Below are 25,629 nucleotides of genomic sequence, written 5' to 3' on the forward strand. Positions count from 1 at the left end.
TTTCCTCGTCATTATTCCCTAAATACAATATGGCAACTATTTACATTGCATTTACACTGTATGCAGTATTATAATCAACTCAGAGATGGTCGAGAGCATAGGAGAGGCTGTGGGTGGGTGACACGCAAACACTACGCCACTCAGTGTCAGGGACCCTGGGTCCAGTCCTGCGCCACGCCGAGGGCCGACTGCCCTGCCCACGGGGCCCTCGCTTCACGCCACTGCCACGTGCGGAAACGGCTCCGCAGGCCCAGCGTGGTGCTGGCTGTGACCGCGACGCCAAGTCGCTTTCCTTCGGGGGTCGTCTCCTGCGGAACTGCCCGGTGCTGCCGGCCAGAGGGTGAGCTTCGCCCGGGGGGCGCGGGGTCGCTCCTGCAGACTCGGCTGTGAGCGAACGAGTGCAGTAGGCCGAGTTGCTTGTAAACGGACAAAACTGAGGTCTCCAAACGGCCACTACTACCGCGTGTCTTTTTTTTTTTTTTTTTTTTTTTTTTTTTTTTGAGACAGAGTCTCACTTTGTTGCCCGGGCTAGAGTGAGTGCCGTGGCATCAGCCTAGCTCACAGCAACCTCAGACTCCTGGGCTTAAGCGATCCTACTGCCTCAGCCTCCCGAGTAGCTGGGACTACAGGCATGAGCCACCATGCCCGGCTAATTTTTTTGTATATATATTTTTAGTTGGCCAGATAATTTCTTTCTATTTTTAGTAGAGACGGGGTCTCACTCTTGCTCAGGCTGGTCTCGAACTCCTGACCTCGAGCGATCCACCCGCCTCGGCCTCCCAGAGCTAGGATTACAGGCGTGAGCCACCGCGCCCGGCCTACCGCGTGTCTTAAACATGACTGCTCACTGCGCCGGGAACGTCGCGACCGCCCGGCGGCACCCACCCGCGCATACGCATCTTCCCGGTGGGCCGTGCAGGCATCCCGCCGCTCGCCCCGCCCCCGCCGCTCGCCCCGCCCCCGCCGCTCGCCCCGCCCGGATATCCGGCCTGGTCCCGCCTCTCCGCCGGCCGGACTATGGCGCTGTGCGAGGCGGTGGGCTGCGGGAGCTCTCTGCTGTGGCCTCGCGTGTTGCTCTTCGGAGACTCCATCACTCAGGTACCGCCGCCCCGGGGCGCCTCCTGGACGCTCGGCTGCCCAGCGCCGCTCAGCCTGCCACACCCGCGGACTCCTCGGGCCTCCCTGCGGGCTGCGCTGGCGCCGACGCTGGGCCCCCAAGTCTCCTGCTGTCCCAGGGTCCCTTCCGTGCCCCCGCGAAGGCCAAGGAGGCGGCGGGTTTGTCAAGCTTGCTGCCTCCTGTGAGGACCCCAGAGGAACGGCGGGTCCCGGCCGCCGCCAGTGCCCTCAGCGAACCCTGGCGGGGGTCTCCCCCCTAGTGGCCGAGACCGTCGGGGGCGTGATGTCCTGGAGGGCCCACGCGTTTTCACTCAGTCCTGTACAAGGAACCCGCCCCTGGGACAGACGAGGGGCAGGGAAGTGAAGGGTCTCCCCTGGCGAGGGGCAGAGCCGGACTGCCAGAGTTCCGCTGCTGTTTCCATTCCGTGTCACTTTTCACGGGGGTTTAGGGTGACCTGGTACAAGTTGTGTATTGTTTTCAGTGTCTTCTTTGGCGGTGGCCTCTGGGCACGAACAGTGTGTTGTGCCCTCCGGTGAGACTTCCCCTGAGGAGTCACCTGCGCAGACCTCGGAGGTGGCTGATTCACTTCCCACAGTTTTTGTGCAACCTGTGTGCTTCTTCTGGTGGAACAGGTTGAGCAATTAACGGTTGATTTTTTTTTTTTTTTTTAAAGATGGTCGCCCTCTGTCGCCCAGGCTGAGGTGCAGTGGCGCAATCATGGCTCACTGCAGCCTCGAACTCCTGGACTCAAACGCTCATCTTTGTCTCAGCCTCTCCAGTAGCTGATACTGCTGGCCTGTTCTACTTGCTGTGTTGCCCAGGCTGGTCTTGAACTCCTGGGTTCAGGTGATCCTCCCTCCTTGACCTCCCAAAATGCTGGGATTACAGATGTGAGCCACCATGCTGGTCAAGGGTTGATCTTGAAAATAAAATGCCTTCAAGAATAATGTAGAAAAAGTATTTTCATCCAAGATCATTTTTCAGTTCCCATTAAGAAAAAATTCTTCCAAATAGAAAAGCTTTTACTTCAGGGAGGAAGTAGACATTATTTTCCTGTGGTGTTTTTTTTTTTTTTTTTTTCTTCTTCTAACACTCAGACATGACTTTTCTAAACCAGTTTTTCATGTATGTGCCAGTAGTTGGTAACATTATTTTTAGGCATCAGGGGCAGTAAGGGCTTTCCATATTCCATGGGAATGTATAATCAAACAATGTTCACCCTAAGCTCTGTCATTAATAAAGCCATGAATTTTCTTATTCTTTCTGCTGTGGCGAAGTAGTATAGTACAGACTTCATTTCCTAACTGAACACATAGTTGATTTTATCTCTTGTAAATAAATTTTCTTAAAGCCGCTTTTAACTGATAGAGAATAAAAATACACCTTCTTTCTAGAGTGCTGCCAGGTGTAGATACATGTAATCTCTCAAAATGACGTCCCTTGAATGAGTCAAGTGATGAAGTCCAAGAAGTCAGGGAGTGCAAAGAAAAGAGAAGGGGAGTCACTCATGAAAATTTCCCTTACTGAAATGTTCTAATTCCATCGATAAGCAGTAACAATAGGCTTTTGTTTCTCCAGTTTTCTTTTCAGCTGCTGATGGGGAGCGTCGCTGGCTGACAAGCTAGTCAGGTGAGAATGGTTTCTAGATTTGATACTTGAGTGCTTATTGCTGGAAAATGTCATCTCAGGAAAAAAGAGTGAGTGATAGTTTAAACACTAACTTCCTGTTTTTTTTAAATCTTTGTCTGCCTTTCCTAGTCAGTGTACATATGGGAGGAGGAACAGAAAAAGGGCAGGCATTCACGGTTCAGCTAAAGGGACTTTGCCACCATGTGAAATCAAACACAAAAAGTTGTGGAAAATGTATTAGAGGTTTTGGATCCAAAAAACACAGCTATTCGCCATCTACAGAAGACAGAGTCTTTTTCAGTTACTACGTAGATGTGATTTAAATGATCAGTGAGGTGTTCATATGTATTCTTCCCTCAAAGTTGAGTCCACTTTGGATACTGAGCCAACATTCTTCCAGTAGCAGAGAGCCCCCTGGGAAACGGGGAAGCCATGGTCAGCTGTATCATGTCCTAGGATGCTGGGGTGTTGGATGACGTTGGGGGTATTCTCTCTACTCGCTGCCAAAGGACCAGGACAATTCAAGTGCACCTGCCTTTTTTAGGATGCCTGCTTCAGCCATCTGCATAGGCCTGAACTGATCCCAGTGTTTTAATTTAACCTAATTGCTAAGTTTGAGAGTGATTAGGAGACATCTTACTGCAACTGTCTTCTTATACTGCCTACACTAATATTAATAAATTTTAAAATGCAAAATTAAGCCAGGTGTGGTGGCATGAGCTTTGTAATCCCAGCTACTCAAGAGACAGAGATGGGAGGATTGCTTGAGCCCAGGAGTTCAAGGTTGCAGTGAGCTATGATTGGGTCACTGCACTCCAGCCTGGGTGACAGAGCAAGACCATATCTCATTAAAAAAACAAAAACTGAATTAGGTGTACAGTCCTCATCCCATAGTGATACCCCTAATGTTTGGTTTTAAAACAAGATCTATTTCACAAAAAGCATTTTTTAAATCCACACGAATTATTTTTAAATTTATTGATATTTTCAATTTATTTAGCCTTATCCAAGTATTTTTTTAAGCACAAATACTTGATTTGAAGGAGTTAGGATAAACTCACCTTTTTCAGTTTTTAAAAGCTGCTGCTGTTTGCTTTTAAATATGCCCCCGCCTATTAAGTATGAAATGTCCAATTTCCTTAAGTACTAAACGTGACAGTTGATATCTGTGACATTTCACTTTGATACTTTTTATTGTGAAGGTACATCCCCAGTCTTTTGGATGGACATTTTGACTTGTGATTATCTTTCAATTTTTTTATTGACCGGTTTTTGTGAAATCATGGATAAGTACAAAATTCATGTTATTTTCAAATATGAGTTCCGTCATGGAACCAATGCAGTGCAAACAGCTCAAAATATCAACGAGGTGTTTGGGACAGATGTGGCTACTGAACGCACAGTATGTCTGTGGTTTGAGAAGTTCCATTCTGGTGATTTTAATCTTGAAAATGAGCCACATGGGTGACCTGATGCCAAGGTGTGGATAATGATGAGCTGAAAGCTGTAGCAGAAACAAATCCATCTGATCCTACATGTGAATTAGCAAGGTCTGACTTTACTATTCCAACAGTATTGGACCATTTGAAACAAATAGGCAAGGTAAAGATAGGATAGATGGGTTCTGCAAGAGTTAAATGAGCATCAGAAGAGAAATTGTCTTGAAACTTGCCTTTCTTTGTTGTCGCAACACAAAGATGAACCACTTCTATGCCATATTGTTATGTGTGATGAAAAAAAGATTCTTTTTGATAATCGCAAGTATTCAGCACCATGGTTGGATAAAGATTAAGTGCCGGAACACAGTCCAAAACCAAATGTTCATCAGAAAAAACTAATGGTGTCTGTTTGGTGGTATTATCCACTACAGCTTCATGAAACCTGGTCAGTCGATTACAGTGGACGTCTACTGCAGCCAGCTGGACAAAATGATGAGGACGCTTGCAAGTAAGGAGCCAAGATTGGTCCGTGGACAGGCTAATCCTCTTGCAAGACAATGCTCTACCGCATGTCACACAAACAACAGAAGCTGCTCAAACTACAGAGGCTGGACTTGGAAACTCCGCCATCCACCACATTCACCAGAACTTGCATTAACCACTTCTTCCAGGCTTTGGACCACTTCTTGCAAGGAAATACTCGATTCTCAACAGGCTGTGGAAAACGCCTTTTGTGATTTGTTTGCCACTGTTCTCCAGGCTTCTTTGCTGCTGGCATTAGAAAGCTACCATTATAATGCCAAAACTGTGTCGATAGTTTAGGCGGGTACTTCAATTGTACTGTTTCTTGTTTGAGATACAGTAAACTATGCTTTTGATTCAAAATCGGACATTTCATATTTAATGTCCTATAAAATACCTAATTTACATTTTTTCTGTGAAGCAATCTTACAGAACCTGGATGTTTTAGAAGGAATCTTTTGTTAATTCTTACCCTTTTTCTATCTTCATCTGGATTTAAATACCCATTGTTACCCATGAATTTATGTAAAAGCCTTTAATTTTCCAATTTCTTCAGCTTTTTGGATAACTTAGACACTATTGATTATTTTATTCAACCCAGAGAATTCACGTATGCATCCCCTTTCAGAAGAGAACCTTCATAGTTTCAACTCCTGGCCTCACTAGCACTTTTTTTCTAGTCTTGATTCACAAGCAACCTTATGATAATTTTTTAAGAACCTGTGATGGCTGCATTTATTGAGCTCCTTGTGTGTCTGGCCATTACCCTTAATCTTCACTCAGCCTGGCAGATTAGGTATTACAGTGCTGGTCTTTGACACCTGGGTAGGCTCTAAGTAAATCTCCACGGCAGTGCCTCGTTGCTAGTCAAGGACAGGAAGATCCAGGCGCTAGCTGCTCTGATTACAGCGGTTCTGCTACACCACATTGTGGCAGGAAGCTGTTTTGCTGTTGAAGTGCTGAAGTCGCTACATCATTGGGTGGGTGTCGGGCAAACTTGCATTGTCAGAATCTGGAGTCCTCCATTTCAAAGTATCGTAAGCGACTGGAGCCTTCAAAATGACTAGTCAGCTTTTTGTAATATTTAGACATAAAAACACTCAATGTCACTCAGAAATAAGCCTGAATTTTGTTGTTCCCAAGTTTGTAAATGCTACCTGAGAGCTTCAGAGGAGTAGTATAAAAGTGAGTCCCCTCCTGCCGCTGTCCTTGGAGTCCATTGCCCGGCACCGTAGCCAGCAGCTACTCACTGGTGCCCTCGCTTCTTAGTCATTTATATGTAGGAATTTGAACCATACACCAAAATGTGCCACATCAATTTGCTAATCACAAATTGAACCTCAAGATTCATTTTATTTAAAAAACACCTTTTTTCTGGATACCTTTAAACATCTACAAAAGCAGAGAGTGTAATGAACCTGTCCATCCCGCCCATCATGGATTATTCTGAAGCACCTGTGACTGATACCGTCTAATGTGTGTTAAACATGTTGCCTATATAATCCTCACAGTGATTATCCTCACTTTACATGGGAGGAAGTAGTGACATGCCCAGGGCACACCTAGCTAGAGATGGAACTAGGATACAAACCCAGGAAGCCTTGCTCAAGATTTATGGTTAGTTTTTTCATTATACCATATGGTACTATGAATGAAACTGTTTTTAAGAAGGAAAAAAATGCCTATTAACAAACTGGTTTAAATTGAAATACAACTAATATATTCACTAAAATTATTCAATCAAAACCAAAATTTCAAATATTCTATATATGAATCCCAAACTAAACCATTACATTTATTCCAGCCTGTAGTGACTTTCTACCTAAAATACTTGCTCAGATTAATCTGTTGCAAACAGGTAAAAGCATGTAAAAGCGTCTCACTGTGCCATGTGTGCAATCAGTCTGCAGACTAAATCGTGGCCCCTTTCTGTGTAATTACTTATCATTTCTCTCATTGAGCAATGTGGCATGTTAACCTATGTCTTTGAACAACTTAGAGATCACGCTTCAGCTGTTCTTGCTCTTATCAGTGTGAAACCTGGGGCCAGGTCAGAGCTTGTGATGGGATTAGAAGCCCCGAGAGCACACCCCACTGAGAGGGTGGCTACTGGGGACTGTAAACAGTTCTTTACCCACAATTCACCATTTTAACATTTTTCATTTCAGAAAATGTGATGTTCTGAATCGTGGATTTTCAGGTTACAATACCAGATGGGCCAAAATTATCCTTCCAAGATTAATCAGGAAAGGGAACAGTTTGGACAACCCAGTAGCAGTGACAATTTTCTTTGGTGCCAATGACAGTGCACTAAAAGGTAAAGGCATTTTTGTGTTTTTTCAAGCTTATGTTTAATAATTTTTATGTTACAGCAAAATTACATACTTTTTTCACCCATTAATCTCCCAGTAAAGTTTTGTTAAACTTAGGAGTTCCCCTAGTTTATTTATATTAATATGTATTTCTTCTGGCTTTAACGTCGGTGGCTTTTATCCCCAACTCATCTTCTACGTGCCTCAGCTGTCGGCAGACCTAAACTTGCAAACACTTGTTTTCTAGAGTCTGTTAGTGCTGTGCTACATTTTGGATGCTTTTCTCTCTAACTCACGTGGTTGGCAGCAGGAGGCTCAAGTTGCACGCCTTGCAGTTTGCATCACACTGATGGGGGAGGTGCATCTCAGGGCAGCGGTAACCTTGACCTGGGTTAGGCTTGAATCCTGGGCGTAGTAAACACGGGTTTTGAAAAGGAGGATGGTCTTTCCTTGTTTGCTGAAGAATCGCTGCTGTGACTAGAGCAGAACTGGCCACGTAAGAGGCCTCTCTCTCTTCCCTTTCTACTCTCTAAAGGAGAGTCCCCTGCGTAATAGAGAGGGAAAACATCAGCCTTTGTTTTGGGAAGTTGGGTAGTTGCTTCCAGAGATCCCTTCTGTGCCCCTAGTGGTGTCGCAGACCAGCATGTCTGCCGTCCACAGGCAGCTGTGGGGCCTCGCAGGTGAGGCCAAGATGAACGCTCCCAGCTGTACTTGGGGAGTTCTTGCTGCCTAGAAGGATTATATAAATTACAGGTATTGGGAGAGAGGCTGTAAACTATTTGGAGAAAACAAAGTAAATCTTCCCTTTATATCTTACACCAAAAACCATAAGAAAACTAAAAAAAAAATTTTTCAAAGTGAACTTTTATCAAATTTAAGACAAGACCTAAGCATAAAAGGAATGGAGAAAGTCACAAAGGAAAAACAGGCTTAAATAAAATCGCTTCTGTCAGAAAAAGCTGTAAGAAAGAAAAATGGTATGTCGAGGAAAATATTTGAAAAGTACGGCAGACAGAAGGGTGGTAACGTCTTCAATGTAGGAATCAGAAAAATACCCCAGTAGAAAAATAAGCAAAGGACAACAGATAATTCACAAACGGAGAAATTTAATGGCCAATATGTATTTGAAAATGTGTGAATTTCACTTACAAAAAAAATGCAAATGAAAACAAGGAATTCTGTTTCTAGACTCAAATTGAAAAGCAATTTTAAGCCATAATACTTAATGGCTGACAAGCGTGGAATAAGATGGGAACGTACTGGCGGGAGAATAACTCGCTAATCCTCCTGGAAGGCTGTTTGACAGTATGCATCAGGAGATGTCTGGCATCTAGAAATTCATCCTAAGGAAACAGTAATGTAGCCAGATATATGTACAGAGATTTCTATGCATTCTTGTTTATAATAGAAGATTAGAATGCTGTAGAGTAATGAAATAGAAATATCAATTATGGTCGCACTATAACTAAATTTCATTTTATTAAGACTATGGATATTGAAATGTTCATAATGTTATATGGAAAAAAGAATATAAAGTGTATCTTCAGTGTGATCTCACTTTTTAAAACTATGCGGCAAGGATGGGAAAGAAAAGTACAGCCAGATGCCAGCAGGGGTTCTCTGGGTGGTGGGATCATCAGTGACTTTCCTCTTCTTCATACTTCACTGACGTGCAGTTTGCGGAGGGTCTGCGAGGAGCCTGGCAGTGCTCCCGTGACAGCAGATCTAGAACAGTCCTTTGCGGTCGTGACAAATGCAGGAGCGATGGCCGACATTTGTTCACTGAGCGCTTGCTTTGCGGGAGGTGCCCTGAGCTCGGTGCTCGACACACTTTGCTGATTTATGAATAACTTTCATAGCAACCCTGGGAGGGAGACCCTATTATCATCTCCATTTTCCCAAGGAGGAAACTGAGGTACAGAAAGGCTAAGTGTTTATCTGAGGTTACGTGGCTGGTCAGTGACAAAGCCGGTATTAGAACCTGAGCATTCCACAGCCTGGGCCCTTTTTTTCTTTACAAATTCAACCTAATTGATTAGTAACAATTTGGACACTAGAGGAGAAAAGACAAGAGTACTTAAAATGCCCCTAGCCAGAGCCTCCAAAGTTTTGTTTTATGAAAAACTGTACATTTTAATTCAAGAAAAGGGGAAAAATCTTCTCTTCGTCCTTGGTGCTAAACAGTTCCACAATGACATCGTGAGTAGTAGGCATTTGCAAAAGTATATTCATCTTAATTGTTACTTACAACAAATAGACATTTGAGCTGAAGTGTTCGAGTTCCTCTTGAACAGATGAGAATCCCAAGCAACACGTTCCCCTGGACGAGTATGTTGCGAATTTGAAGAGTATGGTGCAGTACCTGAAGTCTGTGGACGTCCCGGAGAACCGAGTCATTCTTGTCACGCCGCCCCCGCTCTGCGAAACAGCCTGGGAAGCCGAGTGCATCGTGCAAGGTAAACAAGCCAGAGCCCATCCCGCCACTCGGGCAGGAGTGCTCGGGGCAGGACCCTGAAAGGACAGTGGTGTCCTGCCTGTGGGCCTAAGCTGCTTGGGGGTGGGTATGTCCCTATCAGTCTGTTCTGTCTTCCATTTTATCATACCTGAGGACTCTTGGGACACAGAAAAGGAATTTCTGGCTTTGGGTAACTTGGGAGGGACCTGCTGGCCTGGCGTTGCCGACCTTTGTAGCTGCCAAACTCTAAGGTGCACGTGAAACCCACTGAGCACCGTGCAGCGAGGCCAAGTGAGGAGTCGGGCGAACTGCAGGGCTGGGACTGAGGGGTGGCTATGCCCCTGACTTGTGCCTCCACCCTGGGGGCGTTTTCCTGACTTCACGGCACTGGGAGGCGCCTGCAGCCATGTGCTTTTCCCCATCTGTAGGTGACCAGGAGAGACGGCCCTTTCTCTACCCTACCCGTATAGATTCTTCCCTTTGCTGCCTATTTGGCATCTGGAGAAACAGTGTAGTGGTAAAATCTTTGTTTTCTTCTATATAAAGATGCCATTATGTAACTCGAATCTAATAGGTCTCTCATGCTAATATACATTTGTCCCTCAGTGTACTCGGGGAGAGTGGTTCCAGGACCCCTGAGTGTACCAAAATCTGTACACACCAAGTCCTGCAGTTGGCTGTCCGTATACTCAGGTTTTGTATCCTGCAAATAGTGTATTTTTGATATCTCTTTGGTTGGAAGAAAAAATCCGTGTATAATCAAACCCTCACAGTTCAAACCTTTGTTGTTCAAGGGCCAGCTATCCCCAAATGGTTGAAAAGGTGCTTTGGGAATTTTTCTAAGTTGCCTGGAACTAAAGGAGAGCAGGTGGTTCTAGGACAGGTGAAAGGCTTTACAACACGGGACAGCTGTTTCTCAAAGCATGGTCTGACTCAGAGTTAGCTATTTAGTAGTAGTTTCGGGTAGATTTCTGGGCCCATTTAAGCACTCTAGATGTTTCTTATGCACACCACAACTTTATGGAACTGTTACTCCCTTTTAACCGATGGGGAAATTGAGTCTCAGAGGTTAAGTAACTTGCCCAAGATCACATAGCCAGTGACAGAACCAGGAATCAAATCCAGGAAGTCTGACTTCAGAGCCCAGGTACTTGTCCTCTGCTGGGTAGAGCAGCACATGTGAGGAACCCGAGAGACCCATCACCTAATTCCCCAAACCCCGTGGCTGGCCCAAGTGGGGTCAGTATTTAATGGAACTTTGAAACTGTCTAGGTCAGTAGAACTTACACAAGAAGCAGCACTTGGGTTTATCAATTGTCACCTGAATTTCCTCTGTTCAACAGGTTGCAAATTAAATCGCCTGAACTCAGTTGTTGGTGAATATGCCAGTGCGTGTTTACAAGTGGCCCAAGACTGTGGGACTGATGTACTTGACCTGTGGACCCTGATGCAGAAGGACAGCCAGGTACAGTGACTTGCTCAGTCCTCTCAGGGTGAGTGGGATCACACAGAAGTAAGCCAGAGGTGTGTACAGGTATTCCTAGAATGGCTCTGCTTCGTTAAGACCGTTGTCCCTTTCACCAATGACAACAAACTGGTTGGGGGTGAAGGGGAGGCATGGAAGGCTCCAGGACAGCTTGCAAACCCAGTAGCTTATTCAGCTTAGTTTCTTAGCTAGGAGTTACTATCTGGTGGTGTAAATGAGCAGTAAATGGTTCATATTTAAAAACATCCAGGGCTGGGCAGGGTGGCTCACACCTATAATCCTAGCACTCTGGAAAGCTGAGATGGGAGGATCGCTTGAGGGCAGGAATTCGAGACCAGCCTCAACAAGAGTGAGACCCCATCTCTATTAAAAATAGAAAAATTAGCCGGGCACAGTGGTGTGTACCTGTAGTCCCAGCTACTCGGGAGGCTGAGGCAGGAGGATGGCTTGAGCCCAGGAGTTTGAGGTTGCAGTGAGCTATGATCATGCCCCATAGCACTCTAGCCAGGGCAACAGCGCAAGACTCTGTCTCAAAAAATAAATAAATCCAGGCCAAGTTATTTTATATATGGAGTAGGGGAAAGTTAACACTCATTGTTTTGCCTGTTAATAAAAGTTTTAAGTAGAATATAGTATAGCTAATACATTCAGTTAGAGCTATGTAGTTTTGACTAAATTATTTTGTTTTAAAGCCTGAAAGTACATTTACAAATATATAAAAGGTGTAAAAAGCTGGTCCCCATGCAGAATGGTGCAGCCACTGGGAACACAGCTGGACAGTTTCTTACACACTTACAGAGGACCCAGAAATCCACTCCTGGGTATTTGCCCTGGAGAAATGAAAACTAGGTTCACATAAAATCTATATATAACTGTTAATAGCAGCATTATTCTTAACTGCCCAAAGCTGGAAGTAGCCCAGATGTCTTCCTGTGGCTAAATGGGTAGGAGATGACAGTGTTGATACGCACAACGTGGATGAACGTCAGCGGCGTTTCACTGAGGGAAGGAAGCCAGTCTCTAAAGGTTACGGACTATGTGATTCCATCACTGTGGTGTCTCAAAAGACGAGACTAAAGTGACAGAACAGATCGGTGGTGGACAGAGGTCAGGGTGTGAAAACGGATGGCTAAATGCAGGTGCCACATAAATACTGATGAACAGTACAGGAGAGGTATAAGCAGGCACTCTCCCTTTTCTTTATTCTGCAACCTTGCACCCTTAGTGAAGGGCTTGTGCTGCAGAGCACATAAAAGGCCATTTCATTCATCTGCCGAGAGCCAGACTGACTGCACCGGGACTGAAGGCATTCAAGTACTCGGGAGGGGGAGGGGCTGGTAGGTTCCAGTTTACTCCCAGCTGTTAGCGTTGGCTACTTGGACAAAGGAATGTAGAAAGAAAACAGCCAGGAATCACTAAATCAGGTGCCAGCTTTCTCCGCTGCCCTAAATCTTAATCCATACCAATCCTTCCAATGACCTAGTAATTTTTGATATTTACGTGCCTATATTAATACATCTGTAATGGGGACAATGGTAAAGCAGTAAGAAAGTCATACTACCTTGTGGGTACTGAGCGTCACCAGTCATTTATGGAGGCCCCAAGAGCCCTGGCTTTGGTGCCAGCTCTGTACCTGCGTAAGTCACTGACCCCTGTGCCTCCAGTATCCCTCTGAAACCTTGACTAAACTTGAACCTTCTAGGATTCCCAGCTCAGGAGGGACCTTAGCAGCCTGAGTGCTCTAAGATTTCATCTGAGATGGTCTGAAAAAGTTGTGCAGAAAGAAAACTGTAAACCATTGGGCTAGTTACGCTCACATGTCCTTTAAGATTCTTGAACTGGGAGGGTATTCCTTAGACATCATCGAATCTAACACTGTCTAGATGAGAAAACCAGGGCCTAGGGAGAAGTGCTACTGGAATCTGAATTTCTGGTCTGTAAGTCACAAAGCTAGTTGGCCACCAGCTTCTAATAGGGATGGGGAAGGGAGCTCTTGCCTAGTAAGAAAGATTCTTCCCCAAGGGAGAAATGGCTCCAAGTGTAAATAGTCTTCAGTTCAGGGGAGTACGGGGGAGACTGGACTCTTACAGCCCAGCAATTATTGTTCTAGGCTGGATGGTACAAGTTGGTTCCAACTAAAAACCTACCAATTTAGTACATAGGCTAAGAGTCAAAAACCATGACTCACTGGAGCCTCGAGCTCTTAACACCAAATTTTTCTTTTTTCACTGATTACATTAATGATCTGTGTTCACCCATTAAGCCTCTTCCAACTGATAACCTGAGAACCATGTCCTGTAATCCAAAAGACCTAGAATGACATCCCAGCTTGGACAGCTAGTGGAGTTATGAAGCTCACTTCTGTCACAGGGAGGTCATCCTGCAGCACTGGGGAGGGTTCCATGTGTCTGAGCACCTGCGTAAATGCCACACGTCCCAGGCAATAAAGAGGCTGGTGACCTTTTTGTTGCAGGGCCACAAGTAGAGTGGCACACAATGGCATTTGGAAAAATCACACCTTACCTGAATTTTCTTTCCTTATAGGACTTCTCACCCTACTTATCAGATGGACTACATTTGTCACCAAAGGGAAATGAGTTTGTGTTCTCACATCTCTGGCCTTTGATAGAGAAGAAGGTCTCTTCTCTACCTTTGCTGCTTCCTTACTGGCGAGATGTAGCAGAGGCAAAACCTGAATTAAGTCTGCTGGGAGACGGAGACCATTAGCCAAGCACGGGAAACCCAAGTCTGCCTGGCAACTCCCGGCACATCAAAAGAAGAGTATTTTATCGCCTCAAGCTTAATTATACCTGTCCTCATGCCTCTGGATCAAAAAACACATTTGTCACCAATGTTAATAAAAATATTTTTTTCAGGGAAGTTTTGTTCTTAGGTACATTGTATTTTGATATTAAATACTGACTGGTGCAGAAGTCATTAATGCCAGGGCTATAAGATATACCCTGAGAAGCTTGTTAATTCTATATATGGCAAAAAAGGTAACACAATTATTTTTTTAAAAAGTCACAATTTTATAAAAAGGGTTTTTTTTTTTACATTCAGCTGAGAACTGCTTCACTCTCATACATACACCCACACCCCACTCATATGAAAGTATAACTAAAATATAATATTGTGACTAGTTAAAAGATAGCAAATACCATAAGGTACAAAGTTCAAGTATTAGTGTAACAAGTACTGCGTAACAAACGTCCTTGAAAAAAAGGCATGATTTGTCCCAGGTTTGGTTAATTGCCCTCAAAGTTTACAAGTTATCTCAGTTAAAATGTGTTGGCTGGTGAGGACATTTCAGTTCTTAAGGGAGGAAAAAAGCTTTAAGTCAGGCTAATGATTTTTATCCTTCACATGGTAAATACAGATCATCCAGAATCACTAAAGCAAGAAGTAATTCAAATATCTACTCGTGGGTCAATCAAAAGGGTTTCTGAAGCATCCGTTCTTGTGGGGACAGGCCCCAGCCTACGTTTCTCCTGGTAAGAAATATCTCACACCCTCTTATCCACTAGTGTTTGAAAACAGGCAACCATGCTCTAGTTTGTATTTTGAAGTAGTTTAGGATTTGTAGACAGTGAATTTTTCAAGAGCATGATAACAGTATTAGGGGTACATGAAGATACTTTAAAACACAGAAAAACTTACCAGCACATCAGGGCCCTAAATAGCTGGCGGGATTTCGTAACCCTCCCCATAAGCTGGATTGTTTTAATTCTAGAAAGCATTAGGCTCAGAATTATGAAGAAGCATATTAACCCGAATGATTTCTAACTTCAGATGTATAATTAACGCTCTGGGTAATAATCAGAAATAGACCCACGTTTTAGAGACAATGTAGAACTAGGTCTATCTCCTTTGTCTCTACCTGAAGGCAAAAAAAAAAAAACCTGTTTTCCAGTTGCCCTCACAAATAACTGCTAAATGCCTCATTATATTCAGCGGATCAATTACAGTGTATAAAAAAGAAAAACTGATCATCTCCTTAATCAGTGCTATTATCAATATAAAAGGTTAATTTACAAAAACGTAAATATTTATAACCTAATCCACCTGTATTTTCTGCTTTTGCGCCACAGGTCAAAGGATATTTTAAAATTCACAAAAACTAAAACCTGAAAGCCTCAAAATAAGCTACAGTCACCTTACCTCTTCAAAAGGAAAAGGGCCTAAGCACACAATATTTACATGCAGGAAGTTCAAACACATGACCAGCATCTGCTGTTAAGTCACTTCCTCATTTCTCCCAAATCTTCATAAAATATATGCTGTGATTTTAGGTGAGATCTATAAAAATATTTTGTACAATTAAGTCAAAGAGCTTAGAATATGAAGCCCTAAACTAGCACTCTGTTTCTTTGCTGTCAACACGATTCTGACGCTGCAGTTTAAAGGAGGTGGCCTTTTCACTTCTGGTGACTGGATGGTCTGTGAGATCCTCAAACGACTTGGCAGCTGTGCCGCTATTGGGGAAGGGGTCCTTCTCAAAGCCGTCCTCGTCCACATGTGAGTCTGTGCTGGGGTCCTCCTGAATGGTGTCCATTCTCTGGTGGTCCAGCTTCGGAGCCACCGGCACTGACGGGATCACGGGGGAGGCCTGCAGGCGGCCTGGAGTCGGGGGTACGGGGAGGGGTTTGAGGACGCGAACCGATGCTGAATCCATGCTGCTTAGCATTTCGACATTCTGTAAAGATAGGGGTTCGACAGATGGGAATAAAGGATGAACCGAAGGCCCTCACAGCTCCAACCTCACCCACCAGGTGGCCTCATTCTGTCGCCACTAGGATCCCTCTCACAAAGGATGCCAGGTGAAGCTCGCTCAACCCAGGCAGTAACTGAAAACAGCTTTCGTGTGTGTGACAGCTCACCATTCCAGAACCCAAAAGCCAACTCAGACCTATCAAGTTAAGGTCCCAAGACAGGAAACAATCTCAAAATATTAACTAAGTCAGTGCTGAACAGCTAGATCACTTCTTATGGTTGTAGGAGGGAACGGCACTTTTTTTTTTTTGAGACAAGGTCTTAGACTCTGTCACCCAGGCTGGAGTTCAAGCAGCATGATCATAGCTCACTGCAGCCTCAAACTCCTGGGCTCAAGTGATCCTCCCACCTCAGCCTCCTGAGTAGCTGGGAATATAGGCATGTGCCATCACATCTGGCTAGTTTTTAAATTTTTTGCAGATATAGGGTCTCACTGTGGTGCCAGGCTGCTTTCAAACTCCTGGTCTCAAGTGATCTTCCTGCCTCAGCCTCCCAAACTGCTGGGATGACAGGCGTGAGCCACCACACCCAATCCTCTTCTCTTTTAAATCTCTGTCCATGCAGCTAATCAAAGTTCATCACTGCTGTTGTCAGGAGAGTTAATATCCAACCTAGACCCTCCCTGCTGCAACATGAACTTCCAGTAGACAAAGAAAGCTCTTGCTGGGATAGCCGACTGAAGGTCTCTGCTTTACAGGGTCTCGAGATGCAACTGGAAAATTATTTTTTCTTTCATATGGTGTACTTACACTGGGGTGAAATAGCGACAGAGATTCATATTGCTTATCCAATTTCTTATCCTAGAAAGAAAATAGCAAAAAAAAAATCATTCCTACATATAAAATTCAGTTAATAAGTGCTCTTTCTTCACAGGCTGCTCCTAATATTAAGCACTTAGAACCTAAGTTGTAGAAACTGGTAGCCGGCTCAACAGATGAGAATGCATTTCTTATGCAAACTTTCTAGCTGTGCCACCAGTCCAGAACTGTTTGCTTTGTACTCCAGTGCATTTTTGGCATTGAGCACAGCAAGGGGCAGGGTTTAAATACCATTTTTCTGAGAGACTCCTCCCCCCGCCCCCACCGCCACTGTGTCAGGAGAATAACAAGGGCGTCTTCCTGTGCATGCAGATCACTGTCCCAGGTCCTGGTAGGAAGGGGTGGCCTGCAGCCTCCCTCAGCACCAGCCTCACTCCCCGCCCCACGGCCGCACTCTTCTCAGCTGTTTCCAGTGTCTGCTGCCCACACTGTTCTACATCACACTCTGCAGAAGGCTGAACACGTGGCCATCTGCTGCCTCCATCTCTGCCTGTGGCTGAAGCATCACAGGTGACAAAGGGTAAGGCAGGACAAAGAACCTAGGCCTCGGCTTCTCATCTGGCTACCGTGAATGTATTCTGTGGCCAGAAACAGCCACCACCCTCCCTCCACTCAGAGGCTTTGCTCAGAAGTCCAGGGACGCCTCACGGTCCACAACTTCCACCGTAACACAACGGATCTGACCGTCCAGCGAAAGCATCAGGATGGATGGCACTGTCATCCAGAGACATATTCCTCTGCTAAAGCTTCAAACATGTCACCTTTAAAACAGCTCTGCTTCAAGCCAAGTGCTCGCTAGAGACTTCCCTCCTCACACCCATCCCACAGCACCACCCACGCTGAGGAAGAGGCCCATCAGCAAGAGAAAAGAAACTTCTAGAATTTTTAAGGTGCTTGTAGGAGGGGCACGTGAAAGTGCCTCCTCATGTCTACAACAGACAAATCCCCGTTCTCCATAGATGTAAGAGTATTTCTTAACAGGGGCCTCAAACTTATAAAGTATCTGGAGTTCCTTAGACAAAGCCCAGCTCAACTTCTAGCTGTTAAGTCAATTAGAACAAGACAAGAAAAGACAAGACTGCTCACTCTTTAGCTGGAAAGATCTGAATACCCTACACAATGCAAAGACTCTATATGGCATATGGGGAACATCTTTGAAATGCCGATGCTTGATATTTGCTCTATTATAAAAAAGTCAGCCTGAAAATGCCTTGTTTATAAGTGAAGCCTTACTCATTAAAGGACCCAGACAAATCCAGTTAAATAGTCTCCAGTTGCTTAGAAGTACAAAATTCCTAAGAATAAATATAGTAGAATAAAATAAACATGTTAGAATGTAGAAATAGAATAAATATATTAGAATGAAACACAGAAAAGTATCCTTCTTTTAAAAGGCCATTAGCTAAGCTTTCCACAAGACACGCTCTCCTAGAGATAACACCAAAAAAATGTCATTGGAAACATCAGGCAGGACTTTACTAAGAACAAATTTTATCTTTTCCAAAGATTACATGGTTGGAGTTGCTCAAAATTTTAATAAAATGTTTAATTATTTAAAAATTGGTGACTTACCACACAATGGACAAGAATGCTGAAAGGAATCCAAAATATCAAGGAGAAAACCAGGACGGACCCTACGATGTTGTCTGCTAAAAACTTCCCTGTGAACAATTCCAAACAGTAAATGTCTTGACCAAGTAGTTTACAGATTTAAAATGAAATGCTCTTAGATTATCATTGTTGTGTGAAATGCCACAGTTCCTGGCTAGACACTGCTACTAACACAGTATTGTGAAGAAGATCTGGCCACCTACAGTACCCCTGACCCTCCCTGCACACCAGCAAGTTGCTAAAGCCCTGGTACACCTCACGGGACTGCAGAGTATTCAACATGCTCCTGGAGTAACTGTGTCAACAGACTAATCGTATAGAAGGCTACTACTGGGATAACTGCTTAAGAAGACAAAGTTTCTGTTAACTGGATATTATTATTTTTACGATTAACTCTAAATTATGGACTCTTGAGGACACAGTACATCCCTACTTCTGCAAGATACGAGGCCCACTTAAACAAAAGACACATCAAGGAGGATCCAGACTTACAGTCTATAGGCTTGAACCATGCCATGCTATCACGTGCACATTTTTTAGTAAAGAAGGAAGCCAATATTTTGACAAATTATTTATTTCCCTTGTTGGAAAATTTGTGCATCCAGGTTACACAGGGACAGACCTATAATGAATCCATTTTATTCTAGCCAACAAAGTTGTTTCATAACAAAAGCAGTGAATATTTTCACCTTCCACTGCAGGATTCGAGCACATCACTCTGAAACCACACTTTTCTAATGTTTTAAAAGAAATCAGCTAAGTTCTAAGAAATCAGCTAAGTTTGGTAGGGAAATCACCTACCAAAAGTATTGATGCTCAGCTGGTCAATGAAATCCCAAAATCGCTCAATTACATCCTGTACTCGTTTCTCACATTTGCCCTGTGAAGGGAAAACATACAGCATTATCCCTAAACATGGGATAGCAACCTGGATTTATAAAAATAACTGACATTGGCAGGTGTGGTGGCTCATGCCTGTAATCCCAGCACTTTTGGAGGCTGAGGCAGGAAGATCACTAGAGGTGAGGAGTTCGAGACAAGCCTGGGCAACATAATGAGAACTTGTCTCTACAAGAAAAATAGTAGTAATAATTGAGATGTAAAGGGCTTCATTAAAAGCAAACATTTAGGTCTCTTTTTTTTGTTTTGTTTTTTTAGAGTCAGGGTCTTACTCTCTCACCCAGGCTGGAGTGCAGTGGCATGATCAGAGCTCACTGCAGCCTCAAACTCCTGGGCTCAAGCCATCCTCCTGCCTCAGCCTCCCAAGTAGCTGGCACTATAGACACAATTCACCATGCCCAGTTAATTTTTCCTATTTTCTGTAGAGACAGGGTCTCGTTATGTTGCCAGGCTGGTCTCAAACTCCCTGCCTCAAGTGATCCTCCCACTTCAGCCTCCCAAAGTGCTAGGTACAGGCTTGAGCCACTGTGCCTGGCCTTAGGTCCCATCTTTGACACAGGGGAATAACTTCAGGGTAATGAGTACCCAAGAAAGCACAACATACTATAACTGATGCTTTCATAATTAGTTCATTATTGTAAGTGAATTTAGAATTACCAGTAGACAAAACTCAAGAAAACCAGTTTGCCAAGGATGGGGTGTTCTAGTAAAGACAATATTGATCACACACAGTGGACAGTGAAGAACACAGCCACGCTCCCCAAGAAGCCTCTCTAATCATGATACCCTCTCCTATCATTTTGCATGAAAAAAAATTATGTAGAGAACAAAAGCATCTGATGTAGGTAAGTCAAGCAGCCTTCCAGGTCTTTCCTACTCATTCAGAACCTGTTTCAAGATCACACCTTGAATAATTTTGTAATCTTAGTAAATTCTTTAAGTAATCTAGGGAAGCATAATTAGGACCCACTGCCTGAAACCAACCAACTTCAGTATACAGTCCGCTCCCCCAGGTCCCTCCCAGTCTCTGGGTTCAGAGTCTCCCACAAGGGAGTGAATAAGCCCCACCAACCTGAAAGCACTTGGTCTTTTCCTCCTAAAAACCTAACTAAAAACCTCAAACAAAAACAAACAACAGTCAGAACGATGTAGCAGCATTTGTGTTTTGATTTCCTTCTATTTAAAAAATCAAGTACTTACAATATAAAAACTTCCCATGCAGCTGTTACAGAAAAGGCTGTACGTAAATACACACTTACATTCATGTCACAAAATCCTACTGTGCAGGGCTTTCCTTTCCTCAAAAATAAGTTCTTTTGTTCGGCATCAACATAGGGCACACACCGGCCAGAAAGGTCCCTGCAGCACACCTTGCACGAGTTGTCAGTCTCTGAAAGAGAGAGCATGGGGTGACCACCGGGGCTTCTCAGAGACCCGCTCTCCTCCTCCTCCCCTCCCTGACCATGCTCCCAAAGAGGCAAGAACCCACATTTACATTTTATTTCGAAAGCGAATACTATCCACATCCACCCTCCAAGGAGTGCTTTCTGAGCTCACCCTCCTCGACCCTTGGTTACAGAGGCCACAAGGTTAAAAAACTTACAGAAAGGTCTCTGTTACAGATTAAAAGCCTCTCTTAAAAGTCAAATTATTCCCTCTACTTGGAGCCCTTCACAACATTCCTGTAAATGTTTCCCTTTGTCCCAAAATTCTTGCTACATGGCAGGTTCCAGTCCTTGGCTTCTCAGTCTGAAATGTGCCCTGCAGGGCCGGGGGCTCCACCAGAGCCGGTGCAGCTGCAGCAGCGTCCGCCTGCCGTGCACAGCCCGCCCCACGACTCCCGCAGAGCCACCTGGCAGCACACGGGCTGGGACAGCCAAGAGCCAAGTGGGCACACACAGGAGTGGCAGAAATGCCAGAAAATTAAACTACCAGCATAACTCAGGAGACAGTCTTTATTTGACCTAGGAGAAAGTCCGTATTTATACTTAGGAGAAGACAGAAATCAACGAGAACACAAAAACAAAACAAAAACATTTTTATCATTCCCTCATTTATCAAACATCTCCTGGGAGTTTACTGTGTGTGAGGGTGTGTCTGTCCTTCCAGGGCACCCCGAGCCTCTTACCACTCACTCAGGTTACCTACTGGCCACCTCCTCTGTGCTGTCATCTGTATTTACACGTTATTCTTCCCAGAAGAGCCACCTACTCCACTGTATGGATGGTAAGTTGCCAACTCAGCGATTTAACCACTGGGTTCTTTGTCTATTTTGTTTTTCTGTCTTTTCTTTTTTTTTTTTATTTCAAAGGACCAGAGACAAGTTTTGTCTATTTTGAAAAAACAGAACCCTCTCGTCAACTCATGCTCTCTGTTGAACTGGGGTGGGAAGCTCAGAGGCCAGCCAGTCCCTGAGGCCCTCAGACCAGAGGTTCCAAAACAGTGTGTGGAAAGCTAAGGAAAACTGAGAGGCCAGCAGGAGGGAGGCTCCTGCCCAGGCTGCTCTGGAAGAGATTGGGAGGGAGTGGGCCCAGGCTTGTTGATGACAGCAAAAATTCTGATCTAGTGGGGTCATATTCTGGAATCAGCTCTTTCTGGTTGAGCTCTAGAAGGAGTATCCTAGTTCAATGCCTGTGGAATACAGACAGCTACTGTTGTTTTCGTGGTTTATATAATACAGGGGAGAGGAGGGCAAGGAGCGACACCCACCCACACTCAACCACAACAAAACGCCCTCCTCTCCCACCGCAAGGCCTGCCATATGGCCTGAAAATGTAGCAACAAAGACCAGGAGGACAGTTTTCACAGGTAGGCTGGAGAAGCCAGGATCTGAATGCGGAGAGGTCTGTCTCCAGACACCACTCTGCCTGCTCCCCTCGGCTTGGTTCTCCACACCACCCTGACCGGCAGTGGGCAGCAGACACTGCCGGGCCCCATGTCTCCTGCTGCAGGACTCTGCGTACCACTGTCCTCACCGTTACATGCACAGGACTCCAGCTGCTGCTCCCTCTCACAGAAGGGGATGCACTTCCCATCTTTACACTTGCCCAGATCCAAGCAAACGGTGTCATCTTCAGCATTTCCTGGAGGGGGACACTCACTGCTGTCACCTGGAAGCAAACACCAGTCAGCATGCTGACTCACAGGTCCACTAGTTCTACAGAAGCACAGTACACTGTTTCTCATAAAAGAAGCCAGCACTTCGCAAACAGCAAAAAGTGATCCAATTGTTCATGTTTTTTTCTTTTATCCTTTTATTGTGAAACATAACATACATATAAAAAATGTATTAAATATATAACGTTTGTGCGTACTATTATCGCTAATAAACACCTACGTGTCATTACTTAAAATAAAATGCAAACTCCCTATGAAGGCTTAGAAGAGCTGCGTGGCCCAGCCTGGCCCTGACTTCACTGCACACAACTCTCCCAGAGCCCACCCTGCTTCAGCTACCACGGCCTCCACGCACGACCTCTAATACTCCAAGGTTTTTGTCACCAACATTAACAGATACTATTCTTCCTACCTGGAATGCTCATCTCCACTCTTCTGGGGGGACTAGCTGGCTTTTTCTCATCATTAAGTTCTGTCTCAAAGGTCTTCTTTTCTGAGACATGTCTGAGGATGCTAAGTTGCTGTGGCCTCCCACTTCCACTATGAGCTATTACCATACACTCTTTCTCTTCTTTGTATGTTTTGCAATTTCTATCTGATTGTCTACTGTTATCTTCTGTTTCCCTCCAGTAGACTGCTAAGCTCCATGAGAGTAAAAATTAAATCTATTAATTAATCAACCTATGTCCAATTCCATCATATTGGAGATAAACCATAAATATTTTTTGAATGAATCAGTGATTCTTAAGGACACAGAAAAGCCCCCAAAGAATGGTAAGCCTGGGGAAGAGAGGATGGAATGAGTGACTCATTCTGGAAAATCAACAGCACAAGCAATTAAAGGTCAACACAAGAAAAGGAGAGAAAAACTAGTGCATGAAAGCAATGGACTATACCCAGAGCTCTGGACTAGCCTTTCAGCAGAATGAACAAGCAAAAGAATTCTGACTTAAAGGCCTCTGGAGCAATAGCACACAACTTAAATCTGGCCTGTTACAAACAAAAGCAGTTGTTTATTAAGTACCTAACACATTACCAGGCACTCTGCTTCTGATCTCATAAAACCCTTTATGGGCACTAGGTATTTACAGTATGAACAGTCATTTAATAAACTGCTACTGAAAGCAAGCTACGGAAGACATCCAGTGAGCTCAGTGAAGGTCTACACTGTGGATCATTACTGTATTTTCAGTACATGATACTGCCCTGATACATCCTTAAAAGTGCTCAATAAATATTTGTTGAATATCTGTTCTTTTTGATTTGTTTTCTTTGAGACAGAATCTCACTCTGTCACCTAGGCTAGAATGCAGTGGCATCATCCTAGCTCACTGCAGCCTCAAACTCCAGGGTTCAAGTGATCCTCCTGCCTCAGCCTCTTGAGTAGCTGAGACTACAGGCCATTACAGTGAGCTAATTGTTTTCTATTTTTAGCAGAGATGGGGTCTCGCTCTTGTTCAGGCTGGTCCCGAACTCCTGAGCTCAAGAGATCCTCCTGCCTCAGCCTTCCAGAGCGCTAGGATTACAGGCATGAGCCACTATGCCTGGCGTGAACATCTGTTCTTAAAAGACTAACATCAGAGTATCAGACATGTAGGAAAATAATTTAAAAAGCAGTATCATCTATTTAACAGTCCTCAAAGTTTAGCATGCATCAAAATCACCTGATGGAATACGATAACACAGATCACTAGGACCTGTACCCAGTTTCTAATGCAGCTGATTGGGGAGGGGGGCTGAGAATTTCCACTTCTAACAAGTTCCCAGGTGATGCTGATGCTGCTAGTTATGCAATGATTTATTAATAATGAATTTATGTTCTAGCAGCTACTCTGTATAAATATCAAGGAAACAAAAAGCTGTTTGATAAGTATAAACACTTTTTTTCAAATTGTTTTATTTCTTATGTTTATTTAAAAAAAAACATCTTTCTGAATCCATTTTATTATTATAATAAAGACTAAAACACAAGCCAGTTAGAAAATGTTTTTTCAAAGCTTGATTGAGATATTCAGGTTCCTGGAAAACTAATGCGATACTGACAGATCTCAGAACTTAAAAATCACGAGCAGTATGTTACAAAATGATGCACACATTAAAACCAAAGGAAAAGCCAAAATAAGACATAACTTCACATTCACTACGTCCCTGAAGACCTCTGGCCTTCTGTTTGCATCCTTCTCACAAAACCTAGATGGCTATAATCAGAAAGACAGTGACAAGTGTCAGTGAGGATGTAGAGAAATGGGAACCTTCATACACTGCTGATGAGAACATAAAATGGTGTAGCCGTTTTGGAAAACAGTCTGGCAGCTCCTCAAAGGATTAACACATTCCCACACCAGAGAAAAAAAATTTTTCCTTGGGGCCACAGTGTTTTATCACGAAAACACAATAAAAACTTCAAAAACAAAATGATCTTTTCTAATTTAATGAAAAATGTGTTATTTTTTTATTGTTTTCTGTGAGTTATATGCAACTTGAAAAATAGTTCTCATGGCTCTTAAGGTGAAGAGACATATGAGTTACATATACTTCACGAGGCTCAAAACTAGCGTGAGTTAAATGCAACTCACATGGCAGTTAATGTGTTAAGCACAGAGTTATAACACCATATGACCCAGCAGTTCTCTTCCTGAGTATATATACCCAAGGGAACTGTCCACACAAAACTTGTACATAAATGTTCACAGCAGCATTATTTATAACGGCCAGATAGTGGAAACTGCTGAAATGTCTATCAACTAATGAATGAATAAACACAATGTGGTATGTGTGGTATATCCATACAATGGAATATTATTCAGCAATAAGAATAAAATACTGATACATGTTACAACATGGATAAACCTTGAAAATGCTATGTTTGGTAAAAGATGCTAATCACAAAAGACCACATGTTGATGATTCCATTTATATGAAATGACCAGATAGACAAACCCATAGGGACGGCGGGCACACAGGGATTGGGGAACCACAGCTGAAGGACACCGGGTTTCTCTTTACAGTGATACAAATGTTCCAAAGTTGACTGTGGTGATAGCTGCACAACTCTGAAATACTAAAAATCATTGAACTGTATACTTTAAATGGGTGAATTGCACGATATGTGAATTATGTATCAATAAAGCTGTTATAAAATCCAAGCAACCAACCAAAAGAGACAGAAATTTTGAAAAAATAAGAATGGGAAAGATATACCAGACAAAGAGGAATAAAAAACCTGAAGTAGCAAACTGAATATTGTTTTTGACAATTTAAGTCAAGAAAACATTACAAGGGTCAAAAAAGAACATTTATGCTGAAGAATAGCAGCTCAAGAAGATGTAGAGTATGTGTCCATTTATGTATCTAATAATATGGCTTTGAAATTTTTAAAACAACTGACATGACTACAGAAGATACGGGTAACTCAGTAAGGACAGATGGAAAGGTTAGCTCCAGATAGAC

General features: G+C 43.7%; 2 protein-coding genes across 5 annotated transcripts in view; one reads left to right on the forward strand and one right to left on the reverse strand.

The window, feature by feature from the left end:
- The first annotated feature begins 1,009 nt into the window (after positions 1–1,009).
- IAH1 (isoamyl acetate hydrolyzing esterase 1 (putative)) lies at positions 1,010–13,840 on the forward strand. 2 transcript variants are annotated; one of them, XM_045549018.1, is made up of 6 exons: positions 1,010–1,098; positions 2,696–2,746; positions 6,876–7,024; positions 9,314–9,475; positions 10,818–10,939; positions 13,505–13,840. In XM_045549018.1, the coding sequence occupies exons 4-6, from the start codon at positions 9,370–9,372 to the stop codon at positions 13,685–13,687; spliced, it is 411 nt and encodes a 136-aa protein (XP_045404974.1). In that variant the 5' UTR covers positions 1,010–1,098; positions 2,696–2,746; positions 6,876–7,024; positions 9,314–9,369; the 3' UTR covers positions 13,688–13,840. The 2 variants fall into 2 exon arrangements, with proteins under 2 accessions (XP_045404974.1, XP_045404975.1); XM_045549019.1 differs by having other exon boundaries at positions 1,018–1,117; positions 2,713–2,746.
- Positions 13,841–13,968: 128 nt separating this feature from the next.
- Positions 13,969–25,629, reverse strand: part of ADAM17 (ADAM metallopeptidase domain 17) — a 53,724-nt gene continuing 42,063 nt past the window's right edge. For 2 of the 3 annotated variants that reach the window (XM_045549017.1, XM_045549015.1), the window contains 6 exons: positions 22,026–22,172; positions 20,322–20,452; positions 18,964–19,042; positions 18,124–18,212; positions 16,483–16,533; positions 13,969–15,656 (listed from right to left, as the gene is read on the reverse strand). In XM_045549017.1, the coding sequence (XP_045404973.1) occupies positions 15,315–15,656; positions 16,483–16,533; positions 18,124–18,212; positions 18,964–19,042; positions 20,322–20,452; positions 22,026–22,172 (839 nt within the window). In that variant the 3' untranslated portion in view covers positions 13,969–15,314. The remainder of the gene's footprint in view (positions 15,657–16,482; positions 16,534–18,123; positions 18,213–18,963; positions 19,043–20,321; positions 20,453–22,025; positions 22,173–25,629) is intronic. The other variant, XM_045549016.1, reaches the window with a different exon arrangement.

The sequence above is a fragment of the Lemur catta genome, chromosome 4, assembly GCF_020740605.2.
Source record: "Lemur catta isolate mLemCat1 chromosome 4, mLemCat1.pri, whole genome shotgun sequence".
NCBI classification, from domain to species: Eukaryota; Metazoa; Chordata; class Mammalia; order Primates; family Lemuridae; genus Lemur; species Lemur catta.